The 22262-nt window shown below is 42.3% G+C and overlaps 1 protein-coding gene across 1 annotated transcript; it reads right to left on the bottom strand.

Annotated features, from left to right (window-relative positions):
• Positions 1-7608: 7608 nt before the first annotated feature.
• LOC134286986 (uncharacterized) lies at positions 7609-11081 on the bottom strand. The gene is made up of 4 exons (XM_062848703.1): positions 9800-11081; positions 8653-9689; positions 8058-8562; positions 7609-7751 (listed from the first exon to the last, which is right to left on the bottom strand). The coding sequence occupies exons 1-4, from the start codon at positions 11079-11081 to the stop codon at positions 7609-7611; spliced, it is 2967 nt and encodes a 988-aa protein (XP_062704687.1).
• Positions 11082-22262: the final 11181 nt, after the last annotated feature.

A 22262-nucleotide genomic window follows, 5' to 3' on the forward strand; every position in this document is an offset into this window, starting at 1 on the left:
ACATAGGGGGTCGTTTGCGAGGTTTGAAACATCAACTGTGCATTCCTAGCTACTATTAATAGTACCTACCAAATAGGCACTTAAATAATACTTAAAAGGCAGAAATCGGTTCTTTATACGATAATTGAATCGAGGGATATTTCAGCTACGGGAATATTAGTCACTTTACTGATCCGCATCTCCTGAACAGCTCCAAGTCTAATTACATAACTCTACTTTCAAACCGCTGAATAACTTTATAAGTGTCAGTTGTAAACAATTCTAAAAATCAAAGCATACCTGATGATATTTTTAATATTAGGATTAATATTTGTGATATTTTACTAATTTTGATACGAGATCGGGCTGTCCGACCCCTTGGATGATGCTTTCAAAATTCCTGCAAAGTCTTTGTCCAAAAAAAATATTCCATGAAGAATTCATGGAGCAGTTCAGATCTTTTTTTTTTTTTCATTTTAAGGAGAGATCTTTAGAAGTTTTTTCCAAAACTTCGTGTAGCATGTCATGCAGGAATGCTTTCAGAATCTTAGATTATCACATATGATTTAAAAGATAATTTCGTCAATGATTCTGTTAGGTGTCTCTTTTTAATAAGTCTTTCGACAATCGTATACATCCCATAGATATATGTACAAGCGTTCCTCAAGAAATTCTTTCACTGATTGTTTTGATTTAAAAGAAAATCGGGTTAAGTACGGTTCCGTTGAATTCCACTAAGAATTTGCATCCTTTGACAGATACGTATTTCGACCTCAACTGTAAGGTCGTCTTCAGTGTCTTGTACTTGACTCGACTCAAGTAGTCTCAAAGAAAACCTTGGAATAATGCCTATTGAACTTATTCAGTATTATACCAGTATTTCAAGAATATTTTATGTATTCTAAAAAGGCTTGTAGATTTTTTTTTCATATAATTGTTAAAAAATTCCTGCAAGTATTAATACGGAACTCCATGAAATACTCCAAAAATCTTAAGACTATTTCTTCAAAACATTCTGTAGAATACCCTCCAAGGATGCTTTCAGGAATCTGCACTCCTAATTAATTTTCATTTATTTAATATAACATCAAATTCAAGATAAAACTGAATCAACAATATTTCTCCACGGTTCGTGGCTACCGTTCTCCATCCTCGGTCACGCCCGATGATGCTCGCCAAGTCACGCTTCACCTGATCCGCCCATCGTGCTCTCTGCGCTCCACGCCTTCTTGTACCAACCGGATCTATCGCGAACACCAACTTTGCACGGTTGTTGTCCGGCATTTTTGCAACATTGCCTGCCCATCGTATCCTTCCGGCTTTGGCCACCTTCTGGATGCTGGGTTCGCCGTAAAGTGCACACCGCCGAAGATCGTCCTTAACACACGTCGCTCGAAAACTCCGAGTGCATGCAGGTCCTCCTCGAGCATGGTCCATGTCTCGAGTCCATAGAGGACCACCGGTCTTATTAGCGTTTGTAGCGTTTCGTCCATAGCGTCCGCAAATTGACCGGATTATGTGAAAATCGTTCCCCGGCTGTTGAACCTCATTGCATCACACCTTCCAGAGCGATGTTGAAGAGTGGGCAAGAAAGTCCGTCACCTCGTCGCAGTCTCCGGCGAGATTCGAATGAACTGGATTGTTCAGCCAAAACCCTTACGCAGTATTGCACACCGTCCATTGTTGCTTTAATCAGTCTAGTCAGCTTCCCAGGAAAGCCGATCTCGTGCATGATTCTCCATAGCTCTGCGCCGTCGATACTTATGCCGCTTTGAACAGGTGGAGCGTTGGGACCTGGAATTCACGGCATTTCTGGAGGATTTGCCGTATGGTGAAGATCTGGTCAGTTGTCGACCGGCCGTCGATGAAGCCAGCTTGATAACTTCCCACGAACTCATTCGTTTTAGGTGGCAGACGATGGAAGATGATCTGGAATTCCTCCTTAGATTTAAAAACAATACCAATGATTATTTTTGGTACTTTACATGCGAATCTCTAAATAATTGTCTATGGGTTCATACATATCTTAGATATTACTCTCAACATTTGATTTCCTAGCACAATTTCAGGAAGCGTTGAAATAATTTCTGCAGTAATTCTTTGGAATTCTTTTACTGGAGCTATTCCTTTACTAGAGGTATTCAAAAAAGAAAATGCTCGGTTCTCTTTTCAAAAATAACGCCATCCTTGCACATGGATTCTTGGAATGCCTCTTGAAATTATTTGAACAAAAAGTTTTGAAATAGCCTTTTCTTATGCAGTTGTTTTTATTATTCATGGTCACATAATTGACTATTCTATCCGTGATAGAATGAGGAGCACGAGGATGTTGATGTGGCTGTTGTTACTTCTCCAGTCCAACTTAGAGTGCATTCTTCTTCTTCTTGGCGTATTATTTCAACAAAGACAAAGCCTGCTTCCCATCCTTAGTGTTCTGTAAGCACTTCCAAAGTTAGTAACTAAGAGATTCCTCTGCTAATGAGCATTTTGAATGTGTGTATCGCATCACAGTCATATAGTCAATGTCATAAGAAGTAATGGAATTTTTCTTTATGAAAACTTTTTGGACCGACCGACAGCTATATGTTCCTTATATGGAGTAGTTCATGTATGTTCGTGGTAGCGGTATTTTTCTTTTGCAAAATGTATTTAGGACATTTCATTGGAACTCCAGAGTTAGAAACAATCGGAAAATCTGAAGAAATTTGTAAGTGCATGTTCATCCAGGTTATTTTGTGTTGGGTTGTAGACTTCTTGACGTTTTTTTTTTTTTTTTGAGAAAAAAGTTAGCGAAATTCAGCATTTAATAAAACGAAAACACTCACGAAATTACTTCTAGATGGACTCTTGTTAGATGTTACGGCTATGTAGATTAATAACACCGAATTTTGATAGTTGTGATGACAGCTTCAAAACTGCAATTTTATTTATCGTGTTAAAAAAAAGGTTCAATCAATTTAGGATTCAATACTTACATTTCAGTGCTTTAGTAGAATTTCATAGCACATAGCATAATTAATAATATATCTAACGGTTGCGAATAATCGGTCTACCTAGAGATGTTATACATTAGTATTTAATACAATATCGAGTTCAAGAACTAAGCGACTTACCACATCACGGCAAATTTAGTAATTCAGTTTTTACCATTATGTGAATAACCAATCGATAATTTAAGTAGCAAACTCTCATGAATTTAGAATAATTCGTAATAGAAATCATTTGCAATAGATCTTTACTGCTCACTTTGTGTTTCTTTTTGCAAGTCATTGGCATTTGATGTTTTGACGGTGATATCGTCGAGTGAGTGCCCGGTCGCACATTCGCTATTTGCTGATCCAGTGGTGTCAGTAACATTAGAATTGGAGCAAAAATAATTACTGGACAACATCTGTTTTGGCTGCAAGAGCAGATTGTAGTACATTTTCTCGTGTAATTTAACCCAGACCAAGAAGTTAAATGTGTGCTATAATAAATAAGGCTTAACGAAATGTGTTGTGTTTTATTAATGTATTTTTACCTGTAGCAAAATCTACATTTACCTTTAAGAGATTGGTTTCATACCATTGAATAGAAAGTGGTTAATCTTACGAAAATGCTGAAAAAATGATCCGAAGTAAGGCTTCAGATGTCCTAACAACTCTATCTGGAACTTCTTTTATAGTTTTATGGATTTTCCCTAAGAAAACATATTGGACCAAAAAATCATATCCTTCCACGACCTTAAAGCACAATCAAATATCTTGAGCTTGCATGCTTCCTTATTATGTGTCTCGGTTTCAAGTAACCCCCATCACCCCTTCCAGAATTATGTGTCTTTACGCGGTTGAACTGAAATTCGCTCTACCATGTGCTCGGTATGTGTGTTTCTGTGTCTGAACGTTCCAGCGCCAAAAAGTCCCGCATGTTTCCACGCTTTTTCCCTGCGCACACAACTAGTAGTAGCAAGGATTACCGATTCCGTGAGTGCGAGTCATCTTCGCCCGCCCCGCTCGCACAGAACAAGAAAAACCACAAAGTCACGGAAAAGGGAGGAATATGCCATCTCATCCACCAGCTCCGTACATAGCTAGCGAGGCCCAAGCTCGTTGCGTTGCGAATGGCATGGCGTGGTGTCGTCGTCATCGTCTTCTCGGTTTCAGCGCACAGTCATACTACTAATAGACGATTATGGCAATCAGCCGCCGAGCAGACTTGACTTCATCCCGGACGGAGACAGGCGAGGCAAAATATTCATAATGATTTTCCGGAGTCGGCGAAGCTCGCAGCGATGCGTCGCTGGTAACCACCAACGCCAACGACATCAGTTGTAAGCCTCCGAAATATGGTAAGGGAGTCAGCCAGCAGCCACATGTGGAAGCTTTCTCCCGGTCCATTTCCGTTTCGGTGGGTGGTGGTGGTGGTGGGATGGGAAGCAGATCGGGGAGCGAAACTCACTAATAAAAGACAATGAATTTGGGATTATTGGGACGTGATCTTGGAATGGTTTACTGCCTGTTAGAGGGGGGTTTCAGTTGATTATTTTGTGGCTGTTTTGGGAATTCATGATGTTTGGTGGAAATTTTGGTAACGAGACATTTTGCGCTCCTATTCTATGTTTTTATTTTTGCATGTGATTATGCTTTTTTCCATCAATTTCAATTTGGGTAACTGTAATGAACCATTGCTGGGAAAATTTATCAGCTCCATGCTAAGGCCCGCACTTGATGACCGACTGCAGGGGATTTTTTATTATTATCGTACAAATTGGTACGAGGGTTTACAAAACTGAATGATTTTTTTCATAGGTAGGGTTCATGTACTCTAAAACCTCAATTTATGCATGCGAAAGTGTTTTTCAACTTCAAGCCTCATTTTCGTCCATTTGACGTTAACCAATTTATGCTTATGGTGTTAATCTCTAACAGGCAAATTTTCTGAAATCTTAAAAAAGAAATCCCATTTTGGTCACTAACCTTTAAAACACGGCACCTGAAGCTGAAGACAATGAGAATTTTCAAACCACTAAAAAGTACGCGACCTAGCCAGAGCTCGTGGCGCGATTGGTCATACATTTGCTTTATAAGCAGATGGTTATGGGTTCGATCCCAGCCCCAGCATTTTTGTCAGTTGTTCTTTTTCCCCTAAGAGCAGCTGATACTGACCCTCTTCTGAGCCCATGGCTCAAATGGACCCCGATACTTGGACATTGGCGAACGGCAAACCATAATCGAACGGGAAACAGGAACAAGCCACACATCAATATCCTCGGGCTCATCATTCTAGCATGATAGGATAGAAAGTGAAAGCAGCGCAACGGCAACCAGTTCGATGTAGTAGAATTAGAATAGATTGATTGATTGATTTGTCTTTATTAAAGAGACTTTCAACCCTTGGCTGGTTCGTCTCTTTTTAGAATAGAATACATTTGGCCGCTGTACAAAGTGTAAATACAGCTTCCAATTAGAATCGCTCACGCAGTGCCCTAGTAAACAATAGAGCTGTAAATTAGGTTTAGTGATTGAAGAATTAAAAAAAAATGTAGTCTTCCGATTATGAATGTATAGCCTCAATACTAATCATTTATGAAGAAAAATCAAAGAAAATTCAGTAATGAATTTTTTGGCACCGTGTGGCATCATTGTTTACGAAATGTGAGTGTAAAATAAAAAGAATTGATTGTTGAAAATCCCTCGCACAGTAAATTTCTGGCCACGTCCAAATAAATTGGTTTCGTTTATCTAATTCATATTTTTACCCTTCTTACACCCATAAGAAGGGTATAAATATCGCTCGAAAAACCGACTTTCGATCTGAGGCCCGGAGGGCCGAGTCTCATATACCAATGAACTCAGCTCGACGAACTGAGCAAATGTCTGTATGTGTGTGTGTGTGTGTGTGTGTGTGTGTGTGTGTGTGTGTGTGTTTTTTTTATTCTAGGAGTCCAAAAATCTTCTAAAGACGCTGTGTGGATTCGAATGTGCGCCTACCCACTAAAAACACTCTCCTAGTTCACCTCCACCTTAAATTCCCCTCCGGTACCACCATGCAGTATTTCTTCGGAGGGGAGGCGTTATGTGCCTTGTGCACCATCACCAATTCGTTATTCTAGTCTTCGTACTGAGCCGTTTGGCTCCCGTGTAATTTGTTATTCTATTTTGAATAAACAGTTGCCATTTAGCAACCTTCTACTGTGTTAGCCACATTTACCATGCCACATGCCGAGCCATTTAGCTCCAGTTAGTAATGTCTTAGTACTAATTTGTTCGCCATTTAGCGATTGATTACGGTTACTAACACTCCTCATGCAGTTCTCTACTCCGCTGATAAAACAGGTCTTCTGGAAGCGACCATGTAGCCTTTAGCACTCTCGCGTACTACTCGGGTAGTCCCCGGCGGTGAATCTATCCTACTCCGACGAAGAGTTCCCCGACAGTGGAAGATCTTCCGAAACCGAACTTCCCGGGTAGGTGCCGAGGTCGGTTCTGCGATTCCGGTTGAGGTCGGCTTCCGGTTCACAGGCGCCCCGACGACGCTTTTTACGCGGAACTACTCGGTCTAGTCCCCGGCGGTGGACCTAGCCTACTCCGACAGAGATAACCCCGGCAGGGGAAGTTCTCCCGACACCGAAAATCCCGACCAGTGAAGTGCCGAGGTCGGTCTGGCGATTCCGGTTGGTGGTTGGCTTCCGGTTCACCAGCGCCCCGACGACTCAAAACCGGTACTACGCCACGAACTACTCGGTCATGTCCCCGACGATGGATCATGCCTACTCCGTTCGCGATCAGCCATCCTCTGATCCTCCCGCCATTTTCGCTGCAACGACGACATGATCTGTACAACTGACCTATTCACCGCGCTCCACGTAACTTCGTTCTAGCACATCTCCGTAATGATGTTGTTCGCGTTCAGATTGCCAACGCTACTCGCTTGCATCTCGCTACGTTCCGCCATGAACCGTGGGCAGTAGAATACCACGTGCTCCGGTGTCTCCTCCTCGTTCGGACAGGCCGGGCAAAGTGGGGACTCTGCGTGGCCGAATCGGTGCAGATACTTCCTAAAGCAACCATGGCCTGACAGGAACTGTGTCAGATGGAAGTTAACTTCTCCGTGTTTTCTGTCCACCCATACCGAAACGTTTGGAATGAGCCGATGGGTCCATCTTCCGTTTCCGGCGCTATCCCAGTCCAGCTGACACTTTCTCATCGAGTCAGCTCTCGCATTCTTGCGGGATCCTGTCGTTCCTCGGCGGTTGTAACATTCGCAGTCTTCTTCCAGTACGATTTTTATGGGGATCATTCCCACTATGATGCAGACCGCTTCCGTGGATATGGTTCGGTATGCACTGGCTACTCTCATAGCCATCAGCCTGTATGTGCTATTCAGCTGCGCCAGGTTCCTCTTCGATAGCTGTCCAGCTTCCCAGACAGGAGCGCCGTACCGAAGTACCGACGTCGACACGCTGGCAAGGAGTCTCCTCGTACCGCTACTGACTGCCGATCTGTTTGACATGATCCTGGTCAACGCTGCGATTGCTTTGGCCGCTTTCTCGCAGGCGTAGTCAACATGACTGTTGAAGTTTAGCCGGTCAACACCCCAAGATGCTTCACTTCTCGTCTCGAGTCGATGGTGAGTTCTCCGACTGAAACTTTAGCATGCTGTACCGCCTTTCGGTTGCTGATCATCAGCACTTCGGTTTTGTGATGAGCTAACGCCAGCTTCCTCTCGCACATCCAGTTTTCGACCATTTCTATCGCCGCCGAGGCCCACTTCGTTCAGCGACTCACCGATTACTATGAGCACGACGTCATCCGCGAACCCAACAATCTGCACTCCTCTTGGTAAGCTTAACTGCAGCAATTCGTCGTACATCGCGTTCCACAGCATCGGGCCCAGGATAGAGCCTTGAGGAACACCCGCTGTTATGCCTACACTCTTCTGTCCCTCACGCGTTTCGTAGACCAACGTCCGGTTCTGAAAGTAGCTCTTCAGTATTCTGCAGAGATACTCGGGAACCCTCATCCGGTGTAGGGATCTAGCTATTGCTTCCCAACTAGCGCTGTTGAATGCATTTTTCACGTCTAGAGTGACGACCGCACAATAGCGATTTCCTCTTCTCTTTTGCTTCATGGCAGCATCGGCTGCTTGGACAACTAGCCGGATAGCGTCAACTGTACACCTTCTTCTTCGGAACCCGAACTGCATCCTCGATAGTCCGTTCTCGCCTTCTGTGTAATTTCCGAGTCTGTTGGAGATCACCTTCTCCAGAAGTTTTCCAGTCGTGTCCAGCAGACATATAGGACTATACGCCGATGGATCTTCGGATGGCTTGCCCGGCTTCGGCAGCAGAACCAATTTCTGCCGCTTCCAACGATCGGGGAAGTTTCCGTCGTCGATACACTTCTGCAATGTGGTTCGAAACATATCCGGGTTTTGTTGGATTGCTGTTTTCAGAACCAAGTTGGAGACACCATCTAGTCCTGGCGCTTTCTTGGGTTTTAAGCTCTTCGCTACCGTGATGAGCTCCTGGTTGGAAATACGGGATTCCTCCATATCAGCGGCGACTTCCTCATACGGCGTGGGAGGCCAGACCGTTGGCTCGTGCTGAGGGAACAGTCCGTCTACTATGGCTTTCAGCTTTTCTGGACACCTCTCGGGTGGGGTCGCTGGGCCTTTTATCCTTGACATAGCTACTCTGTAGGCATCTCCCCATGGATTTGCGTCCGCATTACGGCAGAGTTCCTGCATGCAAGCTGCTTTGCTGAGCTTGATGCCTTTTTTGAGGGCCGCTCTTGCCGCCCTAAACAAAGGTCTGCGCTCTTCCCTTTGCTCATCAGTGTGAGCCCGTTGCATTCTTCTCCTAGCTCGAAGACAGTTCCGACGGAGTTCGGCGATCCTCCCATTCCACCAGTAGACTGGTCGGCGGACGTCCCGCGGCTGTATCTTCCTCGGCATAGTTGCATCGCAAGCTCGAACGAGAACCGAAACCAGTTCATCCGGACTCAGGTTCAGCATATTGCGTTCATACCGAAGCACTTCTGCGAACACGTCTTCATCGAATGCTTCTGTTCTCCACTTCCGCCCTTTGGAATCATCCCCACGTGCCGTCGTCTGTACCCGTTCTCCAAGACGGTATCGGATCGCTTGGTGATCACTATGCGTATAATCTTCGCAGACTCTCCAATTCATGCTTCTCACTACAGTCGGACTACAGAACGTTACGTCGATGATAGACTCTCTGCCTTCTCTTCGATAGGTGCTTGTGGATCCTTCGTTGGCTAGAACTAAGTTCAGTCTGGATACTGTTTCCAGCAGGCTCCATCCTCTGGGGTTTGTGAGGCGGCTACCCCACTCAACTGCCCAGGCATTAAAATCGCCGGCAATGATGACTGGCCTCCTGTCGCCAAGTTTCTCCAATATTCGGTCCAGCACCTGATTGAACCGCTCTATCGTCCAGCGTGGAGGTGCATAGCAGCTACATATGTAGACGCCGTTAACCTTGGCTATAACGAAACCCTCTATCGCGTGATACACCACTTCCTGCAGGGGATATCTTCCAACCGTCCAAATCGCAGCGGTTCCAGCTTCATCTGCTACCCAGTTACCATTTCCGGATGGGATACGGTGCGGATCCGAGATGATTGCTACGTCGCACTTCGCTTCCTTCGTGGATTGGCACAGCAATTGCTGCGCGGTATCACAGTGGTTGAGATTTATTTGCACTACCTCCACTGCGATTTACCGGACACCGCCTGTTTGAATGTTGGACATTTTGGGCCACCAGTAAAGTGGTCCCTGCGCCCCTCATTTTCACAGATGATGCACTTTGGTGGCTTCTTACACTCTTGTGCTTTATGACCTTCATCTCCGCATCTCCTGCACAGTTTCGATCTATCTGGTCCTCGGCAGTTCCGTGCCAGATGTCCAAACTCTTGGCATCTGAAGCATATCTCCGGTTGCTGAGAAACCCGCAGTGAGCATTCTGAAAACCCGACTTTCACTTTGCCAATTCGCAGCGCCTTGTCGGCAGCATCCACCGGGAGCTTGATAGACGCAACCTGCGTCCCGGAAGGTCCCCTTCTTAGTCGGACTGACATTTCAACGTCTCCTATCTCCATTTGCTCCTTAATTGCAGTTTTTACTTCTTCCGCCGTAGTAATCTCGTCTATGTCGACGCATTGCAGAACCACTTCTGGCGTAACAGCTCGGACCTGCGCAGTGTCTCCCACGACGCTCGCTGCAAGCTCCTTATATGAAGAGCTCTTGTTCTTCGAGTCCTTTTTCAGCTCGAAGATCATTTCTCCAGACCGTGTGCGCCTGACTTTTTGTACGTCCGCGCCGAAGTCCTTAAGCTCCGGAGCCGTTCTTATGGTACGAAGAACATCAAGGTAACTTTCCTCACGGGTCTTCACCACAATCGCTTCGCCTTTCTTTTTAACGCTTCTCCTAATTGCTTTTGGTCTTGCGCCTGCGTTCGTCTGCTTTGCCTTGCCCTTTCTTTGCACAGTCTGCCACTGGGTCTCTCTGTTGCCGACACCGACCTGTTCTGCCTCTGCGGCGGCCAATCGCTTGCGCAGATTGTCTCTCTGCCTTTTAGAGCCTCCTGGCCTTTCATCTCCTGGAGAGGATCGGTGTCTCTTTGTCGCAGACATCGGTGTGTTTTCCGTTCGCGCTAGTTTCTCCTTCTTGCCGAGGTTTCCCGGGACTGTTCTCGGTGTTTGCTGTGGCAGCGTTTTATCAGCGAGAGCGTTTTTCGTCGATGCCAATTCGCTTTCGGCTATTTCCGCTCTCTGCAACACGTTGGTCCACTCCTTGACGGCTGATCCGAGAGCTCTCCGGATCTTTAACACCAGCTCTTTGATGTCCTTGTGCACATTGTGTTTCTTGTCGACGAATTCGTGGAGCTCTTCCACCCAGTTCTTCGCCACTGGAACCTTCGGATGTTGCTGGGGCACGCCCCATCCACTATTCGTCGGCAGCTGCTGCTGTTGCACTTGGGCCACCATTTGCTGCTGCTGCTGTTGCTCCTGTTGTACACTGTGGTTATGTTCGTGTACCGCGCTTCGCTGCAAGAACGCTTCTTGTTGCTGTTCCGCTTCTTCTCTTTGCTGAGGAGACCTCATCAATCCTCCTCTGGCGAACGGATTCGCCACCTTTCCGCTGTTATTCTTGTTTTCTCCTTCCATGTTGTTGGGTCCCCCCTCCAAGCCGCTATCTCCACCTGCTGCACGTAGTCGCTTTCATGATCTCTTGGTTGTCTATGAATCAGGGAGGCCAAGCGAGGGTTGAACACGTACCTTCATGGGGTCCGTGTTCAGAGCCAGATCAGCGTAAGTCGGGAGTGTTACATCCGAGCCTAGTACCCATCAAAATTGATGGACAGATGAAGAACGTATCCGGAGGCCTGCCAAGGTTTTACCGGGACGGAGGCAGACGCACCATTAGCCCACTCGCCGTTTCAAGTAGGTGTCACCCTTCCTTACTCAGGGAGCAGAATGGCACGAATGTCAGCCCATCGTCGTCATCCTATCCGTAATCCATAGTCCATTGTCGTTTGCGTTGACCAGTATGCCATAATCAGGATGTTACTGGCATCGATCCTGATGTGCCGGTTAGCACTCCGAGTATTTGGGCTAAGACACTTTGGAAGCGGTGCCAGGTCGCTTGTACAGAGTTGCTTGCGGATGTGTGGCTTTTTATGGAGATCCAACAGAGCCCACTGTTGAAACCCCGCCACATCCTAGGCATCCTGCTTGAGCTGTCTGGAAACCAGAAGCTCGGTCACTCCCCGAAGGAAGAGCCAAAGGTGGTAATCCACACGGATGCACAATGGTCCCAGGTCCGAATCTAGCTAGACAAAATTATTTACGGCGAAACTATTGATTTTAGCTATATAGTGTCTTTGGGAAAGTTTTTCCAAAATTTGTGTCCTATTTAGTCAATAAATTGAAATTAGGGTGGTCCAAATGGTTTAAAAGATTTGTATATCAACTTTTTTGTTTTTCCAAATACACCTATACAATGTTCTACAAAGTTTTAGAACAATTAATTTGGAGCAACTTTGCCGAAGAAACCAACCTCCTAACTATTACGGTTGACGAGTTATGATTTTTTGAAGCTTGGATGTTAGGGTGGACCTTAAAAAATCAGTTTTTTGCTTATAACTTTTCATAGGGACATTTCTCGCAAAAACGTTGTTCCGAGCACTTTTAGATCTTTTGATTTTACACTTTTTCTCCGAGGAGGGCAATGTTATATCTCTAGAAATAAGAAAGTTATGCAAGATTTTCTCTTAAAAAATCGCTTTTCTTACATGTAAATATTTCAGAATGGCGCAAACCGATTTTCAATCTTTTAAATCCATTCAAAAGATCTCACTTTCATTGTTCGATGGTGAAAAAATAAAAGAAGTGTTTTTTTTGTTTAAAGCGCTTAATTAATTTTTGAAAATATGTCATTTTTCATCAAAAAATGGCCATAACTTCAAGAATATACAAAATACAGGTATGATGTCTTCGGCAAAAAGGTGCGCAATTGAATGCTTTAAAAATATCTAGAACAAAGTTTTTTTTTTTAAACCAACACATAAAAATATATTTGAGAAAACAATGTTTGAGTGACAATGTAACCCGATTAGAAAAGGAATGCAATCGTAATCATCGCCGTGTTCTACGTCTATTACCGAGGACTACATTCTTTGAGATTTTTGAAGACGGAGATAACTTTTCGGAGATTTTTCAGCAGTCTTCCTAATGTTCTTGGTAGAACTCAAAGCTCAAAGCTGCAAATTCATATTTATTGCAAAAAGGGTAAAAGATCCTGCCAGATGATACTTACAATTGGTCATCATGCTAGAGAGCACTAGTTCGATTCCCGCCGCAGCTGTCAGGAAATATTTTCGGCTGTGCCACTGGGCATTATGCTTCATTCAAAGAGCAAACAACTGATAGCAAAAGGGTTATTTGTCTCCTGTCTTGTAGCACAAATTTCTTGATATCAGTAGCATTCAGAAGATCTGTCGAATCACTTTTCCGAACAATTGTTGCTGCTTAGGTATTCTTCCCAGCATAGCATGTTGAATTACATTTCTGTAGATCATTCCCAACGGTCTAACCAACCAACATGTCAGCGGATACTTTCTCAGCTCAGACCTTGAACATTAGTGTCGCATATCAACAGTTACAGCAACAGAGGAAACAAGGCAATTCATTTTGTGATGTTGCAATTTCCAGCGAACCGTAAACGATTCATAAAGAGAGAGCAAGGCCAGCAGCGAGCAACCGGACCAATAGAAGCAACACCGTCAATGGCGCACACATTTATCACATTGACATGACTCGTGACATCCACTTTTCACTCAACGCCTTCCGATGGGGCCCTTCCTACATTTTCCCGCTCAAGTGTTCCTTGGGGAAGTGGGGGTGGGCGGTATCAGTAGGTCGGCTCTAGACGGGTGGGCGGACGGACGGACGGTAGCAGTTTGCGCTCTAGTGGACCATTCAACAGCATTGTCCGGTTGACACAATTAACGGCTATCTATCGTGTCACGATTCGATCAGGATGGACGGCTCGGTCAAACAGGACATTCGCACGCTCCTACTAGGTAGGTACATAAAGCGACGACGGAGCATCCCCGGTCAAGGAAGTAAATTGAATGCAGTGCGGTGCATTCGCCAGCTGGCTGGGCGATATTCCAATCGCCTGGTGCATTCATTATTGTGACATTATCAGAGATGTACTGCTTCTTATATGGTCTCAGATTCAAGTTGGTCGGTCGTTCGTCGTGGTCAGACGTGAGCTTTTCCGCTCCAGTGGCACTTGACTGTGTCAACATTTGCTTTGGCTGTGGACTAACGCTTGAGTTTCGTTGGAAATGTTTCCTTATTTGATCTACTTATCCTATCGACAGTACACACTTAGAAAAAATGACGGATTACGGTAAAATTTTACCGTAATCTCAACAGCTGAACGTACGGTAAAAAGTTCGGTGATTTTTCAAACCACCTAACGTACTGCGAATCTCAGGAAAATGCATCTGTCAAAATTACCGGAACGTTCGGTACTTTTTACAAATTTACCGTTAAAATCGCAGAACGTTCGGTATGTTTGTTTACAAATGAATAAATTCTCAATATCACTGAACGTACGGTGAATTTTACAAATTTACGGCGATTTTATGCGAGCACAAAAAAACAATATTATCATTAAAAACGTCGATGATGGGATTGAATACATGACCTTCTGATCAGGAACCACACTTGCTGCCACTGTACAAGAGAGTCTTGCTTGGAGATGATGCGCAAATTCTAATAGAACTGATGCTCGAAGCTGCCGACGTGGCTGTCAAACGCATTTTACAGTAGTACGGTAAAATAGTCCCATCACCGATCTGTTCGGCAAAATATTCACAGGTCTCCTGTAAATTTGTCTGATTTCACCGGTTCTTCGGTGATTTCTTAGATTTCACCGATTTTCTCCTGTAATTTCATCGATTTCGCCGTAATACTGTAGTTTGCTTGTTTACAGACCAGTTTCGGTGATTTTTTTCACCGAATACTGTAATTTATTCTAAGTGTGTAGTATGGGACAAACATCAAATTCTCGCTCCAGTCAACTTTTTTGATTCCATTTAGGTCCCATATGAACTGAACAAAATTTCAGCGCAATCGGTGAAACTATAATTTAGCGCAAGCGGTTCAAAGTTTTCATAGGATTTACTATGGGAAAAGTTATACTTTCAGATAAAAAATCCCAGAGGTCGCCCTTTGCCTCCTTAATTCAAATCGATCAATGTTTCTTGTAGAAAAAATATTTTTGAAACTTTTCTTCGAAGACCGCAAAACGATTGGATGCTTGTGAAAAAAGTTATTGATTTATTACCGATTAGTGATCCAACGAACGGCTTTTTGTTTTGTTTTATCAGCAGCACTGTAGCAGCTGCCTTGGCTGCTGCTGTTTCTGGGGGTGGTGATGCCTCCCGCCACCCCGTGCAACAACGGCAGCAGCAGTGCTGCTGATAAAACAAAACAAAAAGCCGTTCGTTAGATCACTAATCGGTAATAAATCAATAACTTTTTCCACAAGCATCCAATTGTTTTGCGGTCTTCGAAGGAATGTTTCATAAATGATTTTTCTACAAGAAACATTGATCGATATGAATTAAGGAGACAAGAGGCGACCTCTGAGATTTTTTGTTTGAAAGTGTAACTTTTCCCATAGTAAATCCTATGAAAACTTTGAACCGCTTGCGCTAAATTATAGTTTCACCGATTGCGCTGAAATTTTGTACAGTTCACGTGCGACCTAAATGGGATCTAAAAAGTCGACTGGAGCGAGGATTTATTTTTTTCATACAAGCGAGTCCCATACTAATCGACAGCAACAGAATTGATGAGGTTTTCGTGGAGGGTTAGTGAATTTACGATTGTAATATGCAAAACGATTTTAAAAAGATTAATTAGATGATCCAGATTTTAATACTGGATCTAAGATAGATACAAATAACTTTGGTGCTAATTTGTCATTCATTGAACTGCGTGGGCGTAGCCAGAGGTGGGCAGGGGGGGGGGGGGTCGTTCAGAGTTCCAGAAAAAAATAACTATTCTAAATATTAAAGTTTTTATCGAACCTTCACTCGAGAACCACAGGAAATTTTGCCAAGTATTTCTCTCAATCTTATCATACCAAATAATTTTAATATGCTGCTATAGAGTGCAGTTATGTGCTATTGCTACACGAATTTTTACTAGTATTCTATTCAAACAAACGTCATGCTTAAGGCGAAATTCCTGGGATTTCTTCACGAATTCTTTCAAGGACACCTTCAGAAATTCCTTTAGGCATTTATTCAGGAACTTCTTCAGGGATTCCTTTAGAAATTTCTCAAGGGACTTCTCCAGGAGTTTCTCCTTGGTAAATTCTTCCATGGGCATCTTGCTGGGTTCCAACAGTGATTGTTTCAAGGCTTGTTCCAAGAAATGCTTCAAGAATACCTCCCACGATTCCTTCAGAAATTTTAACAGAGACTTCTGCAAGGATACATCGAAGAATTCCTCCAGAATCCTTACTTCACTGATTTCATCATGGATTGCTTTAGAGAATTTTTCAAGAATTCCTCTATGAGTTTCACCAGACATTCCTCTGGGAATTTCTCTTGGGATGCTTTTTTCCAGGATTACTCCAGGAATTTCTCCAGGGAATTTCTCCATTTCTAAAGGAATGTCAATAGAATTAATTTTAGGTTTTCTGTTCATTCAGAGGTTTTTTCAGGGATTTCTTCATATATTCATTCAAGAATTCCACTGGAGATTGCTCCAATTCAATCTGGAACGATTCTAAGTATTTCAGCAGGAATATCTTCCAGAAAACTTTATACAGGAAATTTTACTAGATTAGCTAAAAATTAATCCAAGAGTTCCTCATAATACTGAACAAAACTTTATTTTGGGAATCCATCCAAAGATTCCAACAATAATTCGTCCAAAAATTTTGCAGACATGGATTACTCCATATTTTTTTACAGAAATTTTTCCAGGAATTTATTGAGAAAGCTTTGCCAAGTTTCCTAAGGAATTCCTTATTCTTCTTCAAGAACTCTTCTTAGGATTGCTGCAGAATTTCGCCGACAATTCCATCTGCGATTTCTTCAGGAATTATTCCTGGTATTCCTCTACGTATTCCTTAAAAAACTCATCCAAGAATTTCTTCAGGAATTTCTCTAGGATTTTTTCCAGGGATTCCACAATGAATTCCTGCAGGAATTTTTCTAAAAATTTCTCCATGAATTCATCTAGAGATTCCTTCAGAAATTCCACCAGAAATTCCACTAGAGATTTCTCCAGGAGTTCCTCTGGAGATTCCTTCAAGAAATCCTACAGGCATTCCTCTAGCATATAATCCAGAGATCCCACCAAGAATTCATACAAGAATTTCTCCTCCAGAGTTTCCTCCAAAAACTGCTTCCGGGATTCTTTCAAGATTTCCACCAGAAATTCCTACAGAAATTTATCCAGGAATTTTTCAAAAGATTTCTCCAAGGATTTTTGTTCCAGAGACTCTTACAGCAATTCCTCCAAATATTTCTCCAGTAATCACTTCAGGGAAACCTCCAAAAACTCCACCAGGAATTCTCCTAGGCATTCTCCCAAGGATACTTTCTTGGATTCTTGCAGAGATTTCTCCAGGATTTTTTTCAGCGATTCCTCCAGGAATTCTACCAGATATTCCTCCGGAATTTGCTTTTGGAACTCCTTCAGAAATTCCTCCAGGATTTTCCCAGGAATTCTTCCAGGAGTTTCTTCTGAGATTGTTTCAGAAATTCTTCCTGGGATTCTTCCAGAAATGCATGCAGGCATTCCTCCAGAATTTAATCCAAGGTCTTTTCTAGAAACTCCTCCAAAAATTACTCCAGGAATTTCTTCAGAGACAACTCCATGAATCAATCAAGGAATACCTTCATAAATTATATCAGCAATCCATCCAGGAATTTCTCTAGGAAATCCTTCAAGGATTTCTTCAGATATTCTTCCAGGATTTTCTCTAGGAATTCCTTTTGGAATTTTTCCAGGAATTCCTCTTAGAATTCTTCCAGATTTGCCTCCAGGAATTCCGCTAAAATTCATCCAGGAACTTCATCAGGGATTTTTCCTGGGATTTCTCCACAAATTTCTCAAAGGATTCCCTCGGGGAAGTTCATTCGAGGATTTCTCTAGAAATTACTCTAGAAACTCTTCCAGGAATTTCTGGGGGATTTTTTTTTCAGAAATTTCTCCCATAGTTCCTCAGAAATTCATCCAGTAATTTTTACAAGAATTCCTCCAGAGATTCTTTCAAGAACTCCTTCAAGGATAGCCTCAGCAATTTCCAAAGGAAAATTTCAAGAAATTCCTCCAAGCATACCTCCAGAATTTTATCCAGGAACTTCTCCAGGAAATTCTCTAGGAACTACCCCACGAATTTCTTCAGGAATTTCTTCTGTAATTTCTCTAGGAATTGATGCAGGAATTGCTCCTGGACATCATTCAGTTATCATATCAACAATTTTTCCAGGAATATTCCAGAAAATCTTCCGGGGATTTTTTCAGAAATTCTTCTAGGAATATCCTCAGGATTTTTTCAGGAATTCCTCCAAGCATTTCTCCAGGAATTTCTCCTAAGAATTCTTCATGAATTGCTTCAGGGATTTCTCCAGGAAATCTTTCGAAGAATTCTCCAGGAAATCCTCCAGAAGTTCCTCTAAGGATTCTCCCAGCAACCTCTAGTGATTTTTCCAGAAATTCTTCCAGGAAGTTCCTGAAGGAATACCTTCAGGAATTTTTCAGGGATTCCTCTAGGAGTTTCTTTAGGGATTCCTCCAGGGATTTCTTCACAAACGTCTTCAAGGGTTCTCCCAGGGATTCATTCAGGACTTTTTTTTGCGAGGATTTATCGAGGAATTCCTCCAGAAATTCCACTAGAAATTCCCACAGGATTTTCTCAAGGGATTTTTTTCTCAGAAATTAAAAAATAATAGACATAGAAATATTAATCTCCCAGTATTCCTCGGGAGTTTTGTCTCGAAATTTATCCAATTATTGTTTCAAAAATCCTCTGTAGATTCCTCCAGGAATTCCATCATGAATTACTCCAGCAATTCCCACAGGAATGCTTCTAGGAATTCCTTCAGGATATTATCCAGGAATTTATCCAGGAACTGCTCCAAGAATTCCTTCAGGAATTACCCCAGGAATTTCTTCACGAATTCCTTCAGAAATTGGTCCTGGACATCCTTAAGAAATTATGTTAGCAATTCCTCTGAGGATTCCTTCAGCCATTTCTCCAGAACTGCTTCAGGGATTTTTCCAGAAATTTCATCATGAAATTTTCAAGGATTTTCCCAGGGATTCCTCCAGGAAATCCTTCGAAGATTCTTTCAGGAAATCCTCCAGAAGTTTCTCCAAGGATTCCTGCATATAATCAACTAGGGATTTTTTCAGAAATTCTCCCAGGAAATTCTACAGGAATATTTCATGGATTCCTCCAGGTATTCCTCCAGGAGTTCCTCCAGAGATTTTTTCAAGGATTTCTCCATAAATGTCTTCAAGGATTCCCTCAGGGATTCCTTCAGGGATTCCTTCGAGGACTTATCCGGGAATTCCTCCAGAATTCCGCTAGAAATTCCTCCAGAATTTTGAGGATTTTTCAGAAATGGCGAAAATAACAGAAATAGAAATCCCCAATAATTCCTCTGGAGATTCTTCTAGAAACCTCAAGGAATTCGTCCAGGCATTCCACCAGGAATTTCTTTAGAATTGCTCCTGGACTTCAGAAATTATGTCAGCAATTCCTCCAAGTATTTCTCTAGGAAATCCTCTAGGGATTTCTTCAGATATTCTTCCAGGAAATTCTCCAAGATTACTTTCAAGAATTTTACAGGAATTCCTTCAGAGATTTCCAGGGATTTCTCTACGAATTTCTCCTGAGATATTCCCAGAAAATCAACCAGGAAATCCTCTAGCAATTCCTCAAAGGGTTCTTCCACGAAATCCTTCTGGAATTTCTTAAAGTTTTTTTTTAGAAATTTCTCCATCTCCATCAATTCCTCCCAGAATTCCTTTGGAGATTTCACCAAGAATTCCTCCAGAAGTTTCTCCAGGGATTGCTCCGAGAATTCATCTAAGAATTTCTCCTGGTATTACGCCAGGATTTCGTTCAGAAGTTTCTCCAAGCGTTCCTCCAGGATTCTCTCTAGAGATTCTCCCAGAAATTTTTTCAGGGGTTTTTTCAAGAATTCCTCCAAGAATTCCTCCAGAAATTTCTCTAAGATTTTCTCTAGGAATTCCTTTCTTCTGATTTTTTCTAGGGATTCCTCCCAGAATTTCTCTAGGAATTTCTCCGGAATTTTCTCCTAGGAATCCTTCAGAAATTTACCTATTATTTCCTCATGAAATATCTTTAGAAATTTCTCTAGGTATTCCTCCCATGATTCATCCAGGTATACTTTCAGAAATTCTTCCAGGGACTCCTCCGAGAATTCCTCCAGGGATTCCACTGGGCTTTTTTTCAGGCATTACTGTAGGAATTGCGCCAGAGATTCATCCAGGTATTTCTTCAGGGATTTAGCCAGGAATTCTTCAAGGGATTGATCCAGGAATTCTTCAGAAATTCCTCTCAGGTTCTCTATAAAAAAAAAACATTCAGGAGTACCGTCGGAAATTTCAGTAATCCTTTAATCATCTTTCAGGGATGAATGCTCCCAAGAACTTCTCCAGGATTACCTGATCATTTTTGTTTTAAAATACATTGAGAATTTCAGGAGGAATTCCTTCAGCGAATGGTATTGGCAGATGATTCAAAAAGGACGCATACAGGAGTCAGGAAATTCTAGGTGAGTCCAGAAAAGGCGTCCGTAATTTTCAAGATTTAAGCTATATTTTTTATGATTGTTTAACAAAAAAAATCATTGCAAAATAATACACGAGTAAATAAAAATTCTTGATCTTTCGGAAATTGGTCACCGCTACCAGCACCACGTTGATTTGTGTAGATCGGGCGAGCTTTTTCAACGTATTTTACAAAATACAACAACATGGCTGCTTAAGGGTTAAATAATGCTTCTAGAATATAATGTTAATAAATTCAATTTCATCATTTTGCGTTTACCAAAAAAAAAAGGAGGTACAAATTTGCTAAGGGTTCTTGCCCCCTTCTGATCGAAAAACTGGCTACGCCCTTGTTGAATTGTAACTTACCTGAAATATACTGGTTCCGTATAAGATCTGGGATACCAATCGGGCTTCTGGACTCTTTTCAAAAGGACTGTCATCATCCTCTTACATTTTCGGATAGTTAAGGCGACAAATAAATCCAACTTTATTCATTTTATTTAAAAACATTTATTCTTCTTGTTTGAATTTGGTTATTTTTCGGTAAATCTTTATACTCTTGTCACGTGTATAGATGCACGGTAATTTTCCGATTTTTTTTCTTGTAGCAACGATTTTTTTTTTCATCCTAGAGGTGTTTGACGACTGTGTTCCGGATGTGTACAGTTTGCCCTAAGCCTTGTATTTGTTTCTTATTTTCAATAAAAGTCTATGTAGTGGGATTCGAAAATATGTTCTCGCTTCTTAATCGTCAACAAAGTGGTAGGTTTTGAGTGGTTCGATCTATGTGAAGTCCTACCGAGCTGTTCTTCCATTGTCTATTTTTTTGCGTCTGCTTTTATGGTTCAGCACATTTTTTGACGAAAACACGACAAAACAGTTAAAACCAAGTTAATTTTCTTTTACACTTGTTCTGTTCTCATATGTTTTGTTTTAGCTAATTATACAGGCTAAATTTTACAATTGAGATATTTTCTCCTCTATCGCATATGAAACATTTTAGCTATGAAGTAGGCAAAACAAATCTAATAGAAGAACCTATGTATTTGTTTCCGCAATCACCGTCCCATACATTTCCCGCCATTCAACCTGCTTCAGTTCACCATTTTGCGACTTAGAAAGACTATTTACACATAACATCCCGACCGGAGGAAAGGTGGATGAGCATAAATTTCCCACTCGCGCACCCTCATCGGTTTCACGTCATTTAATTCTTAGGCTCGCTCGATCAATCACTTGTATCACATTAAATTCTCCGCTTTTTCGCTCCGTACCGTACTTAACCCCAAAACGCGCGAAATAAACTCAAGAACTCGCCGAACCTCAGAGTGAGTGTTTGCTTCACAATTTCTTACCTTCCGAAGGAATCGATACTGGTGGTGCTGCTGGTGCTACTACTTCTGGGTACTACTGGTTGGTTGGTTGGTTGGTCAGCTAAGGAACGAGTGGTTTGCAAACAGCAGTGAAAACGTGGTACAATTTTCTCCGAGATTTTTCCTTGCTTCCATTGGGAGGTGCAGGCAGGAAGCGAAGGGTTGCCACTTTGGTAAAGCCATTGGAAAGATTTATGTGCCACTTTTTGTGCACTTTAGGCTATGGCTTATGTTCATTTTTTTTTCTCTCGTTCATACTGTTTCGTGCCGGTTTAATTTCATTGCGTTTCTGGTTGAATTTCATTTTGATTTTTTTTTGTTGCTTGGAGGGTAAATGGTGGAATTTATTTCGGTACAATTCGACGAACTCGGATGTAAAAATGGAATGGAATGTTGAAACACGTGGAAAATGGCAGTGATTTATGAAACAAAATTAGCGTAAATAGTTTTTAGAAATAAATATTCAGCGGACAATTTCAGCAAAAGACCACAATTGAAAATAATTTTAAAAGTTGTCTCTATGGAGTAGTCAACTTACGAGTTGCATAAAATTTTGAATGTGAATTGT

The sequence above is a fragment of the Aedes albopictus genome, chromosome 2 (assembly GCF_035046485.1).
Source record: "Aedes albopictus strain Foshan chromosome 2, AalbF5, whole genome shotgun sequence".
In the NCBI taxonomy this organism is placed as follows: Eukaryota; Metazoa; Arthropoda; class Insecta; order Diptera; family Culicidae; genus Aedes; species Aedes albopictus.